The sequence below is a fragment of the Python bivittatus genome, unplaced genomic scaffold, assembly GCF_059951505.1.
Source record: "Python bivittatus isolate LINGU-HERP-01145 unplaced genomic scaffold, Pbiv_v1 ctg000020_np1212, whole genome shotgun sequence".
NCBI lineage: Eukaryota > Metazoa > Chordata > Lepidosauria > Squamata > Pythonidae > Python > Python bivittatus.
Window position 1 is genome coordinate 4,929,798 of NW_028277030.1, and position 13,885 is coordinate 4,943,682.

Genomic DNA, 13,885 nt, shown 5'->3' on the forward strand with positions numbered 1-13,885 from the left:
AAATGCTAGTACAGCCATAATGATGTTTCAAAGGCAAAGCACAGTGGTACCAAGGAGAAAGGAGAACTGGAAGCAAGAAGAACTATGGGAAACAAGGCCAAGAGAGACAACACTTAGAAATAACACACTAAACAGTAACCTTTATTCTAACACACAGCCTCTATATTCTTAATAAAACCACCGCCTTTGTAGTTCTACCTTCATTATCTCACTACCTCTGACCTCATGGATTATTTACATACACACACACACATAAACCGTTATAAGGAACTGAATTCCCACACATTTTGTGTTTGTTATTGCAGCCTCCAGTATCAAATGAAACACAATTTGCGCTTCTACTGTTGAGTGTTCTGTCTCCACTATTAAACAAACTCATAAAACATTTCTCTTACACACCAACAGAGGGACAGCAATAGTACAAGCAATGTACCTGAGGAGCTGGAAGCACCAGCTTACTTCTTTTTTTAGTAAATTCTGAAACACCACTAGTCTGAAGAATTGCTGATGGTAAATCAGATTCCTTTTTCCGTTTCAGCTGTTGCTTATCCTTTTTTCGCTCTCTTCCTTCTTTTTCCCTAATAAAGTAAAAAAAAAAAAAACTTTAATTAAATACAAGGGCTTTGCAAAGACCACCTGACATGCTTCAGAACTGGACAGGAAAGGGATGAAATTTATAGAAAGGTTACATCGTTAACAGGATGTAACACTTCCTGTAACACTTCCAAATTTGATAGAATCCAGTTGTTTACAGATCTAGGTTACTAGCATGTATTTATTTATTTATTTATTTATTTATATATATTTATATAGTTTTACTTTTCATCAAAATGGAATGAAAGCAACGTCATGTGACCATATTGCTTAGCGACAGCAATCCTGGCGGTCCTAGTTGTCGTCATAACCCCAGGACCACGTGGGTTGTTAAACAGGAAGAGGCAGGAGTCCCAGGAAAACAGACCAGCAGTTGCATGGGTGCTGCAGGCAAGCACTATGGAGTGCGGATGGATGTGCAAGTGCCATGGGCAGGCGCTACAAAGCACGGGCAGGTGTACAGGTACTGTGGGTAGGTGCTACAGAACATGGGTGGGTGTGCAGGTGCTGCAGGGGAGGTGCCATGGGCAGGTACTATAGAACATGGGCAGGTGAAAAAGCGGTGGGAGTGGGAGTGACTTCCAATTTTCTGCTGGCTTCCCCGCTGACTTTGTGGGAAGCTGGCAGGGAATGTCAGAAATTGCAATCACGTGACCATGGCTCGCTGCAACATTGTAACTCCGAACTGGGCACTGAGCACCTGGATTGTGATCACATGACTATGGGAACGCTGCAATGGTTGGAACTCCGAGGATCAATCGTAAGTACCCCTCATTCAGTGCGGTTGTAACTTTGAATGGTATCTGAATGAATGGTCGTAACCCAAGGACTACCTGCATAGTCCTTTGACTGTACCAACCATTAGTACAACTGAAATTTTATTCTCTTTAAACAAACTAAAAGATTGCTGTGAAAATAAGGGAAGAGGTTGGAAAGGAGAGAACGTGAAATAAACCAACTCCAGGAAGAAGAAGCAAAAAGGGAATCAGTACATGCAAAAGCAAAAAGCCAATGGAATAATCCATTGGATTATTCACAAAGAGCACACCCATTTACACAAGAAGAGTCCTATGTGACATGAGTTATGAGTGCAGCAACAATGAAAAGTACAACTGGGGCAGACACAGCAACCTCTCTGATTTGAAAATAGACCTGTCAGTTCCTGAATTCAGTATACCCTCTCCTTTCTTGCCTTCCCTGCCATCAAGATGGTTCATGAGCAAGTGCTAAAAAATACAACTGTAAAAAAAAAAAGTTCCTCTTTTAAGGGATCCAATCATTTTCAGCACAGTGAGCTCCTAAATTATGAATTAGATCCAGAACTTATAAGTGGTTTAAATTAGACATCAAGCCAGCTAGAAACATCTGACTCACTTTAAGGGAATGAAAAAACCTCCCCAAATTATGACACTCCATTTCAGGTTCAGGGTTTGTCTTGATTTGGGCAACAGTCATAATAAATATTGAAAACAAGTCTAATAATAATTAACAATTACTTTGGAAAAGAATACAAAGTTCAGAGGCTAGCAAAATACCATGTTTTTTAAAGGTCACATTCGTATATGATTAAAGTTTTATTATCATGTATATCAAATGGTAATTATTAAGAAAACTTAATGCAGTTTTACAAACACAGATGTTAAGCATCCAATCTCTTTCATTATGTAAGTGTGCAATATAAGCAGAAAAGGCACAAGAGGACAGCGGAAAATGTTTATCACTAATACTATTCAACACATGCTTCTCAGATTCTACTTTATTTGGAATATTTTACTTTGGATATAATCTTCACTTTCCAGTATTGTCAAATTATTACATCACTCAAACCTTACTATTTGTTCAATCTATCTTTTTGTTTTTTAAGTTTCCATATGAGAGTTATTTTTCAGTCTTTCTAATCTTGTAAACTATTTGCTTTCTATTATTTTTTATTTTATTTATCATATCTGTATATCCACCCATTTTACATACTGATGTATTAAGAAAACACAACTAAAATCATTAGTTGATTACCCTGTAATTTGGTAGAATTATCCTAGTGCAGAATTAATGGAATTAATAAAACTACTTCAAAACTTCTGAAAAATGTTTCATGAAGAAATTTTTCAATTTTGATCAATACTCAACTAATATAATAGGTTTTAGAAAAGAAATTCACAATTACTTTTATATATAATGCTCTTTTTACACTTTTACTCCCTAATATATTTGAGCATTATTTATTGCTCAATAATAGTTAAATTTTTAAATATAATTTAAATAAGAACATTTTATCCTTATTTTATTTATATTATTAATTTATTTATAACCTGCATCTCAAATATATGTTGTTGCCATTTTTTCAGGGAAATTTTAACACTGGTAAATGTTAAGATCATTAACACTGTAAGATCAGTATTATTATTTTTTTCAAAAGATGTAATTCATTATTTTAGAGCTGTCACAAACAGGAGCACAAATTGAGGGCAGCCCTTTCAGATATATTTTGAGGAGGTTTTAAGAAATATGGTTGTGCTATATTTATAAGTTAAAACTAACACTAAGAAATTCCAGCGTAAGTGCTTTAATGTTGTTGTTTTTAAACTACAGGCATGAATAAATGCAAGGGGGTAGAAACAGAGTTTTAAAGTAGTAGCAAAAAGGGTTTTATCCAATATCTGTATACCAAAAGAATGACATTCCCATCTTTCTGCAATCTCCATGGTTCCCCAAAGACTTCTCACAATTAGAAACCCTCAGGAGATAAATGGCTGCCCGGGGAGAGGTGTGTATGTGTAGAAAAATGTTTACAACTTGAACTACATCAAAGTTTTAAGTTTTGTGAGAATTAATTAAGCAGGAGCACACACAGAGTTTGATATATCACAAGATTTTGCTTCATGTAATATTTTGATCCAAAACCAACTTACGATCTCAATTCCCCATCCAGGTCTTGTTGTCTTAGTTTCCTAAAATCTGCATCCAGTGCCTGATAGTTTTCTTCTGATGTATCATAAAAACCTGGGGCAGGTTTCTTCTCAAATGGGATTTCAGCATTGTAGTCCACTCCTCTTTTCTTTTTTCTTTTTTTCTGGATCTCAATTCCTGCAGCTCGGAGTTCTCTCCTCTTTTGTAGAGCAGCAAGACGCCTGAGGAGGTAAAATCAAATTTGAAATGAATGTTAAAGGCTACAAGATATAGACCACTTTTGATGAAGGCACTGATACATAAAATATTAACACTATTCATACTAAACCCCCCCCAACCCTCCATTCAATTGTTGTATTTTAAAAGACCTAGAAAAAAATCAATGTGAAGTAGGGCTTATAAAAATTCAAGATTTAAATGCAAAATTTCAAATATGTGCTTGATTCTACTATTCTTATCACAATTACAGGTAGTCTTGAAGTATGTACTAATCTAACATTAATAGCAAGATTCATTTGCTTCACATCCAGAATCTTGTAACTTCAAAAAAAAAAGCCCTTCACGTCTTCCAAATAGGTCAGTATGACAAACTACATTGAGTTTCCTGTCCACTCTGAAAACATAAGAAACCAATAAGACAAATTCAAGAGCTGCAGATAACTAGAATCAAATTAACTCTTTCATTACAATTAATAATCTATTTTCAACATATTTCAGACTTTTCTGATAAATGTACAAGGCTGTTTAAATGTTGTGTGTGATCTAGGCCACTATAAAACTGGCCATTATTTAAAACTCCTGATTTAGTGTGACATGTGTGAACCTAACCACTCCATGGGATCCACTGTCAGACCTCAGTACTGGTTTCTCACATCCAAACTCAACATTTCAGCCACTAAATATAATGAACTACATAATGTTCAGCCTCATAGCACTTTATCACATAAAGCCAGTGATTTGGCTTTACCACTAATAAAGGGTAGAAGAGGAAATAGGAAATAAATGTAGTACCACTGAATTGAAATCCATAATCCCATCTCAGTTTTGACACATCCTCAATGATTTAACATCAATTTGTCAAAAACTCTCAAATCAAACACTTAGCAGAAAGTGAATCAGCAAAAGGAGAGGGATGGAGTCCATCTAGATTCAGGTGTATTAGGGGTTACAAGAAAGGAACCTCAGAAGCCAACACACCATTTTGCCATCCATATAAAACAAAACTAAATCCTGAAAGACCTAAACTATCTATGCCAAACTGGAAAGCATGAAACTATTGTATCTCAATCTGAAATCTGATTAGAAGAGACTGGGTTCAATCAACAAATACTTGAGATACGTTGTATCTACCTAGCTTCTTCCAACTGCTTCTCTCTTGCTTTCCTTTTGGCTTTCTTTCCCTGAGTGTTAGCCAAACGAGCTCTAGCTTCAGAAAGCATCTCAAGTTCATCTGCAAAATAAATATACAAAGTTACCATTCACTCATTTACAAACAGGCAACATGGGAACAGGACAGCCTTTCAAAAGTTGTAAAAACCTATAAATTAATACAAATTCTACATCGCCTATGTCTTCTTTGAACTCATTTAGCTCAACAGAACTCAAAAGATCATGTATTTATTTAATCCAATTTTGAAGGACCTAGAGCATACCCACCCTGCTTGATCTTACTGGACAGGCAGAAACAACTGAAGATAAACAATCCCTTAGATAGCCAGGTGCTCTACCATGAACGGCTTTAAACGTAATAATTAGCATTCTGAATTGCTTCCGGAAGCTGACTGTAACTAGAGCAGCTCATGAAGTAGTGTGGTTGTGTGAGCATAATGTACCACTCACAACACTGCCTGTGTACAGACATCCAGCTTCTGGATGGTCTGCAAGGGCAGCACCATATACAGTGCATCACAACAATTCAATTGTGAGGTGACCAGGGCTTGAATGACTATCTGAAGGGCTTCCCACTCCAGGAAAGGTGCAACTGGCACACTAGAAGTTCCTGTTCAAAAGCCTTTTGGTCATAGCTGCCACCTGCTCTTTGAGCAGGAGCTGGAGAGTCCAAGACTTTGACGGCATCATTAAGCCACCCTGGGGTTAAGATGTACCACTGACCCAGAACTGATGGGGGAACTCATCTAGGGGTATTTAACATGCAGATGTTAAACAGAAGGGGAGAGAGCATCAAACTCTGCAGCACTCTGCAAGTAAAGGGCCATGAGCATGATCTCTCCTTATCTGTCAACGCTGATTGAAACTGATCACAGTGAAAGGAGAACCACTGTAAAACAGATCCTCCCACCTTAATCTCCAAAGCTGGTCCAAAATGATACTGTGGTTAACAATATTGAAAACCACTGAGAAATCAAGAAGCACCAGGACAGATGTACCATCTCCATCCTGGCTCTGCCACAGAACGTCACAAGTGCAACCAATACTATCTCCCTTCAAACCTCAGACTGAAAACTGACTGGAACAGGTCCAAATAATCTGCTTCCTCCAAGTCCTCTGGAGCTGAAGCCTGATCATCCTCTCTACCACCTTCCCCAAGAAGGGAAGGTTGGGGACTGGATGCCAATTTTCCAGGACCACTGGGTTGAGATGGCTTCTTGAGGACAGGATGCAACACAGCCTCCTTCAAGGACGAGGGGACTGCCCCCTCACTCAAGGTCAACACCACTGCATGGACCCAATCACAGGTCACCTCCCAGGTGGCTTAACCATCTAGGAGGGACCTGGATCTAACAGGCAGATGACCAAGCTAACAGACTGGAGAACTCTGTTTCCTTCTTTGGGAGTCAGAAAGTCAAACTCACTCCAGATTATCTCATAAGGCCTTGCTTTGGTCATCTCAACTGGATCTGTCCAGTCACAGTCCAAGTAGTTCTGAGCAACTTTATCTGCCAACTGGCAAGAATATTCCTCACAATGGCCCTGTAGATGGTCATATGACCCATTCCTCCCTAGCAGGGCCCAGGCAGCCTTAAACAGGGCCACGGGATAGCTATCAGCAGACACAATAAGAGAAATAATAAATGTTTTGCCACCCATATCACCATGATATCATCCCTAATATGGATTCTTAGTCATGCTCAGTTAGATTTACTCTTCATCTTTGTCTAAAGAGTGTTCCAGGTGCCTCTCCCTGAACTGTATCTCCTGGAGCTTCTCAGAAAACAACAAGCATACCAGGATATGCATAGGGAGAAAGGCCACTTAGGGGCAAGTCCAGTCTAAGGCCATCATTATCAGCCCATTCCAGGCTGTGATTAAGGCCTTTAAAGTTGGCTAGACTTGAGGGAGTAAAGACTTGAGGGAGTAAAGACTCCCTCAAGTCTAGCCAACTCTGATATCTTCATGGACATGCTTATGCAAAGTTTTCTTCTTCTTTTTTTTTTACAGCAATATAGCCATTCTTTCAGGCTATTCTGCGCCCCCCCCCACCTTATTTAACTCCCGTCTACCCTGCAACCCTGGAATTTCCTAGTAATCTCCCATCTTTAACCAGATTTGAACCTACTTAGCTTTTGAGGATCAGCTAATTTTGGCTCTCACCTGTTGTAGATAAGACTGTCATACTATTAATTTAAAGAAGTGAACTGGACAAAAATTAATTTAAAAATGTAAAACACCAGAGGAAAAATACTCAGGGATGGCTTAGAGCAAAGAGAGACATAACTGAAAAAAAATCAAGCATACCCTCATCCATATCAATAGGATCTGGTCTGGCTGGCTTAGTTTCTGGGTTTGGATCAATTTCTCCAGGTTTAAGTTTTCTAGGATCATCAGCAGTTTCTTCCTCATTGTCCCTCTGAGCAGCTTTATCTCTATGAAGATGATACAAAAACAACAGCCCAAAGATAAGAAAACACTGGCTGGTGTGGGTCTTCTGGGCTGTGTGTCCGTGTTCTGGAAGTTTTGTTTCCTAACGTTTCGCCAGCATCTGTGACCGGCATCTTCAGAGAGCAGGAGCACAGACAGGAGCAGTTCTCTGGAGGGCACAGAGAGAACTGCTCCTGTCTGTGCTCCTGCTCTCTGAAGATGCCGGTCACAGATGCTGGCAAAACGTTAGGAAACAAAACTTCCAGAACACGGCCACACAGCCCGGAAGACCCACACCAGCCATTGTATTCCAGCCGTGAAAGCCTTTGACAATACAATAAGAAAACACTGCTAAGAAAATATGACACACAATTTAGTAATCACTGCAGTTTTCAGAATGTCATAAGAAAAAGAATCAAAGCAAAATTTTAGGAATAGCATAATTCCTGCTCTATTATTAAGCATCTCAAAGTTTTCTTCTGAAATTCTAGGCCATTTCTGTAGCAGGAAATCTTCCGACTTCTAACAATCTATGCTTCCATTACAATGCAAAATTACTTACAATAAAAATTCATAATGCTCCAAACACTGGGCAGCTGTTCGTCCAATAATTGGTGCAATAGTTCTCCACTGAGTTGGCATAAGTTTAGCCAAATGGAGCAACTTCTCTTCTTCCTCTCGTGACCATTCTGTCTTCTTGATACTTGGGTCTAGCCATTCATACCTTATTCAAAATGAAAATTTTGTTTGGGTAACAGTAAGTTTCTAAACTATTATTTTACAAAAAAGCTCATGATTTTACTGCAATATACAAATATATTAAAAATATCAACATTGACCATCAACTTTAAGAAATCAGTTTCTTGCTTGAATTTCTTTTGGGTAATTTTTTACACAAGTATTATTCACATTAGTTTAATCTCAAAACTTGTTTTTTCTTGTAGTAGTAATGAAATTATAGAACTGCTCTGCCTACTAGAGCATATGAAATATGAAATTTCTCACCAACATAACCAAATTTACTTTCACATTACATGCTATTACATTACCATCTGGCTTTGCATTGCTTTGCTGATTTCCTGTGCAACAAAGAGGCAATACGAGACCATTGGTTTTTGCCATATTTCATTACAGCTGCTTTAAGAATTTCATCCTTAAAACAAAAGGAGAGTTGTTAGTCATTACAGCATTTATCTAACAGGAAAAGAAACTTTTTTTTTCAGGTCCAACCAAAAATTCCTAGAAAAAGCACCCCGGTTTGCATGAAAAGTCAATTTTGTTCCATTTCATAAAGTCCCCTCTCCCCCCCCCCCCCGTCTCCTAAATCAGAACAAGAGATAAAATGAAATTGACAGCAAAAGATTTAGGACAGTCTACCAAGAAATATCAGGAAGGTAAGTGAGACACTATATGGATCAACATGCTCCACTAGATGAAACTCTGGTCTGATGGAGCAGACTTCTATCTCTGATGGATCTTTATTAGAATGTTCAGGGTACAATTATTGCTTGTTAATAAACACATTCCCCAATGACTCTCAGAGGCAACTGGATATATAACTAGACGTTTGCTTTTATGTCACTTGAATGTATTATCTGTGTGAAAATGAATTCCAAAATACTTAATGTAGTTTACTTGCCTTTTCCTTATAGACAATTATAGACAAGATAGTGAAAAATGTCAGGTGTGGATGTTTAACAGCTTGGTTCCTATACTGCTTAGATACAGGCTCCATTATATTTAAAACAAGTCTCTAGTTGAGTATACACAGAATTGATAGAAGTTTTCATTCAAAATTATACAATTTTCTAATGTTCACTACTGAACAGTCTAAATATAAATATAAAAGCAACAGCAGAAATGTACTATTTAACTAAGGATATGAAAATTCAGATGATGGCTAGATGGCAGCAAATTCAGAAAACTCTTTGCCACATCAAACAGCCTTCTAGTCTTCTGCAGCCCAGACTCAATATCCCTAGCACAGCATCCATATTAATTTATATTTCAGGCTCACAATTTCCCACTTTCAGAAAAATCTGTCATGGAATTGGCTTCCGTCCTCCTTAAGGCACTGGCCACACTCAGTGGTGACCTGATGGGAGAGAGCCACAGGTTCCCTACCATGCCTTAACGTCTGGCCAACAGTTAGCAGATACAAAACAACTAATTTGAAACAGGCATAAAAAAAAAATGGTTCGCAATCTTATTTGCACTTATGTATTTGCTTGATTTATATCAGGTCTTTTGTACAGGAGCTCAAAGCATCACGGATCGTACTCCCCCCTCCTTTTTCCCACAACACCGATCCTGCCATGTAGGTTAGGTGAGACAGTGATCCAAAGTCACCCAGGAAGCTTCCGTGGCTGAGGGTGGACCAGCGTTTCCTTATTCCTTGTCCAACTTATTAACGGTTACACTACACTGGCTCTCATTGGGATCTGAGTGGAAGCTCTAGTCCTCAATACAGAGAAGGAAACAGACGCTGAGTCTTGCTCAGTGTTATTACTCTTTGGGTACTTATTGGGCGCCGCGGGAGGGGAAGATGAAGGCTACTTTCCCGACGCAACAAAAAAAGTATCCGCTAAACAGATCCATTTTCTCTTCCACGCAGGCGTCAGGGTCTTTTGCGCATGCGCCTGGCAGCCGCTGCCGCCACAACTGCAGAGGCCTCTATAGAGAAACAGCAGCGCTGCACCGAAAAAATCTCGGAAGGCCGTGAGGCCATTACCTCTGTATTCCTCCACACGCCCCCTTTTATCATGATCCGCGGCATCTTGACGGTGGGAGAATAAACCCAAGCACAGGGAGACAAACGGCAACAGCGGAAAAGACAGGTCCCAACGCCGCGAGAGCAGGTTGGAGTACTGCGCAGGCGCACTCTTGGAAAGTAAACGCCTCCTGTAACGGCTCTCAGAGAGACTCTGCATTGGAGAAGAGGAAGCCCCGCCTACCTGTAGGCAGGGCCGGCGTTCGCTCTATGTTTTACGCATGCGTATTAAGGGGAGCTGATCTCCCCTGAAGCCAAGAGAGTTGCTCGTTTCATTGGAGGCTTGAGTAAAGCTGTGGGATTTTTCACACTACACTCCGCATTCAATTAATTTGCTAATTCCACGGTGCTGGGGGGGTGTGTGTGTCACTGCCCAGAACATAGTCCTCCGAGTCCTGGTTTATGCATCGGAATTTAGTTTCCTTGGTTTTGCATTACGGCGATGCGGGAGCCCAACCCCAGCATTTGTACTCTATGGATTTCCTTTCTTCTTAGGTCCTTGATTGTTTGCACCCACCCACGATCTTTGTGTGTTTTTGCGCGCGGGAAACATTTCGTGCATCCAGTAAAGTAGACTAGCTTCACTTATGTTGTAGCGGTGCTTCGTCTTGAGCGTGCAAGCGATTCTGAGTTTGGCTGCAAGAACTGGATCCTCATTCCACTCCCCCCCAGTCAAAAGTGAAAGTAGCCCAACGTCCCCAAGCCAGCAGGAATCGCCTGCAGTCATTCCAAGCAGCGCGAAGTCCCTCGAAGACTCCGCCACCTCAAGGAAAACGCACTCCACTCTGCGCAAAGCCTCCGTCCCGGAGCGAGCTCTGCAACCCGATCTACCGTGGGGGAAGCGCCTCCCTCCCCGGAATCCCAAAGAGGCGCCCATCGCGCCTGCGCGGGCGGACCGCCCCCTGGCTATTTGGGGGGATTATTGCGAGGCCGTTCAAACCGGCGCAGGTGGTGGGCCCCTTTCGCGGCTCAGATTTAGATGACAGAGCCATGGCAGAGGAGGAGCCGGCGCCCCTGTCGCCCTCGTCTCAGGAAGGTAAGCACCGAAGGGATGAAAGAGGGCTTGGCGTCCTCCTTCCCCCCATTTGCCTTCATTTATTCATTTATATTTCAAATTTGTCACCGGCCATCTAACTCTGGGTGGTTTTCAGTAAAAACAGAATAAACATCAGTTAAACTAGATAAATATTAATTTAATTAATTAATTAAAAGATGCTAAAAAAACAAAACTTCCTTTATGATACTTCCAAGAGGCAGATGTTAATTAGGCGTTAATAGACTCAGGGCGCATCGTCAAGGCGCCAGCCATCCCCAGGATCGATTGTGTCTTTCCTCGCCCCAGGCAAGTTGGCAGAGCCAAGTCTTCAATTCCCTCCGAAAAATTGGGGGGGCAGGGCCCCCCTTACCTCTGGGGGGAGAATATTCCACAGGGCGGGGGCAACAGCAGAGAAGGGTCTCCTCCTGGGCCCCACCAGCCGACATTTCTCGCTGACGGGATCTGCAACGTGCCTTCTCGGCTGGACCGGGTGGGACGGTCCCTCAGGTAACCTGGGGGGGCCTAGCGTGGAGGGGCCCTCTCTAAAGGGTGGGTTAGCGGCTCCCAGGCCCACAGAGCGCGATTTCCCTGCTCTGGAGTAATGTTACCAGAAACAGGGACGGGTGTGTTTAAACGTGCCTAATACAGCAATGCAGGAAACGAATGAATGAATGCATGTTACATCCTGACTCTCCACTTCGAAAGGGAGAGGCTTCGTCAACCAGAAAAGTCATCCAGGTAATGATTCCTTTATGGTGACTACAGTTCGGTTTATGTCAGGGAGAGAGAACAGCCCGGAGTGAGAAAGGCTCTGGGGGCTCCAGTCCTGTTTGGATGACCTGTAACTTAAAATGATTACAAGCAGAAAAAGAAGATATTTCGAAAGAAGCGAAGGTATCAATAAGCGATGTGTTCCCCTGCACATCGGCCCTTAGGAAAGTCTCATTGCATGCTGCTTTAGAGCAGCGTTTTTCAACCTTGGCAACTTGAAGACTTGAACTGTGTGGAATTCTGGGAGTTGAAGTCCACACATCTTAAAATTGCCAAGGTTGAAAATCACTGCTTTAGAGGTAAGCATATGTTAGATTGTAGCCTCTATTATAGAGAATTAAAGTTGTCTGGAGCCCATAAAATGGTTGTACTATTCTTGAATGGCTGTGCTGTCCTGGGGATTGTACAGTGGTACCTCGGGATACGAACTTAATCCATTCCGTGACTCTGGGCGTAACCCGAGTTGGTCGTAACCCGAAGGAAATTTCCCCATAGGGTTCAGTGTAAATCCGGTTAATCCGTTCCGCCCTCTGAATTTGGTCGCACCCCGAGGCAAATTTCCCCATAGGGTTCAATGTAAATCCGGTTAATCCGTTCCGCCCTCCGCCCGAATTTGGTCGCAACCCGAGGCAATTTCCCATAAGGTTCAATGTAATTACCGTTAATCCGTTCTGGCGTCCATGGACCACACGGAAAGCGGCCGGGCGCGGCGTGGTGCGGCGCGAAAATGGCCGGGTGCAGCGCGGCGCGGCGTGAAAACGGCCCGGCCCGGCGCGAAAACGGCGCGGCGCGAAAACAGCCCGGCGCGGCGCGAAAACGGCCACGGACCACGCGGCAGGGCCGGAAAAACAGCCGCGGACCACGTGGCACGGGCGGAAAAATGGCCGCGGACCACGTGGCACGGGCAGAAAATGGCCGCGGACCACGTGGCACGGGCGGAAAATGGCTCGTACCCCGAGGCGGAGTTCGCAAACCGAGGTAAAATTTTGGGGCCAGAGCTGGTCGTAACCCGAAAAATTCGCAAGCAGAGGCGTTCGTATCCCGAGGTATCACTGTACTCTATGTCTTTAATTGTTTTTAAGGCTTGTATTGTCTGTGTGACTTTTATTTTTTTGGTACTAGTTATGTTTTAATTGTAAGCACCCAGAGTCACAAATGTGAGATGGGTGGCTATATTAATTGAATTATATTAATAATTATAAAGCGTATTTAATTAATATTTATTTTATTTTAATTAATATTTATTCTGTTATGCTGTAAACTGCCCAGAATTGCTCTGCAGTGAGATGGGCGGTGACAAATTTGAAATATAAATAAATGAATATAAAATGAAAAAATAGCACAGCAGATGGTTTTGTACTGAACAGGTGGAGGGAAAAGAACCAACTTTAGAAACATTTTTTCTATACCGGTGGTCCCTGGGTTAAGAATGCGCGGTTTACGGACAACCCATAGTTAAGAACTGAGCCTATTGTAGCAAAAATCGAGTTAAATATACAATGGTTCAAGTTCATTACACAATGCTATGTATACAATAGTATTGTTCCAGCTTACATACAAATTTGACTTAAGGATATACTTTGGGAATGGAACTCGTTCTTAAACTAGGGACTACCTGTAAAATAATTGGTTAAACTGCTGTTTGCAGTCCTCTACTTGCTTGTTCAAAAGTCCATCCAACTGAGGTCTGGGATCTTAGGTCCAGAAAAGACAGAGGTAGAATGTACTTATTTTAGCACTTGCAAGCTCATTCAGACAGCCCTGATTGTAATTTTATGTAGAAACCAAAATGCTCCCTACCCTTCTGACCACTGGCTTATAATGTTTAAACAAAATATTACCCAGAAGAATAATACATGTATAATATATGATTCATATTGAGATAACTTTAGCAGAAAGAGTTAGTCCACTCATAAATTGCTGTGCTCTGTTCCACAAGCAGATAATACACTCCTGCAGTCCTGATGCAAAGGGGATAGCCAGCATTA

The 13,885-nt window shown here is 41.5% G+C and overlaps 1 protein-coding gene across 1 annotated transcript in view; it reads right to left on the bottom strand.

Moving 5' to 3' along the window:
• Positions 1-10,204, bottom strand: part of CDC5L (cell division cycle 5 like) — a 33,026-nt gene extending 22,822 nt beyond the window's left edge. Inside the window, exons 1-7 of the mRNA XM_007433834.4 lie at positions 10,052-10,204; positions 8,370-8,473; positions 7,883-8,044; positions 7,198-7,325; positions 4,852-4,951; positions 3,504-3,722; positions 434-578 (exon numbers count right to left, since the gene is read on the bottom strand). Coding sequence (XP_007433896.1) covers positions 434-578; positions 3,504-3,722; positions 4,852-4,951; positions 7,198-7,325; positions 7,883-8,044; positions 8,370-8,473; positions 10,052-10,096 — 903 coding nt within the window. The 5' untranslated portion in view covers positions 10,097-10,204. The remainder of the gene's footprint in view (positions 1-433; positions 579-3,503; positions 3,723-4,851; positions 4,952-7,197; positions 7,326-7,882; positions 8,045-8,369; positions 8,474-10,051) is intronic.
• Between the last annotated feature and the right edge of the window lie 3,681 nt (positions 10,205-13,885).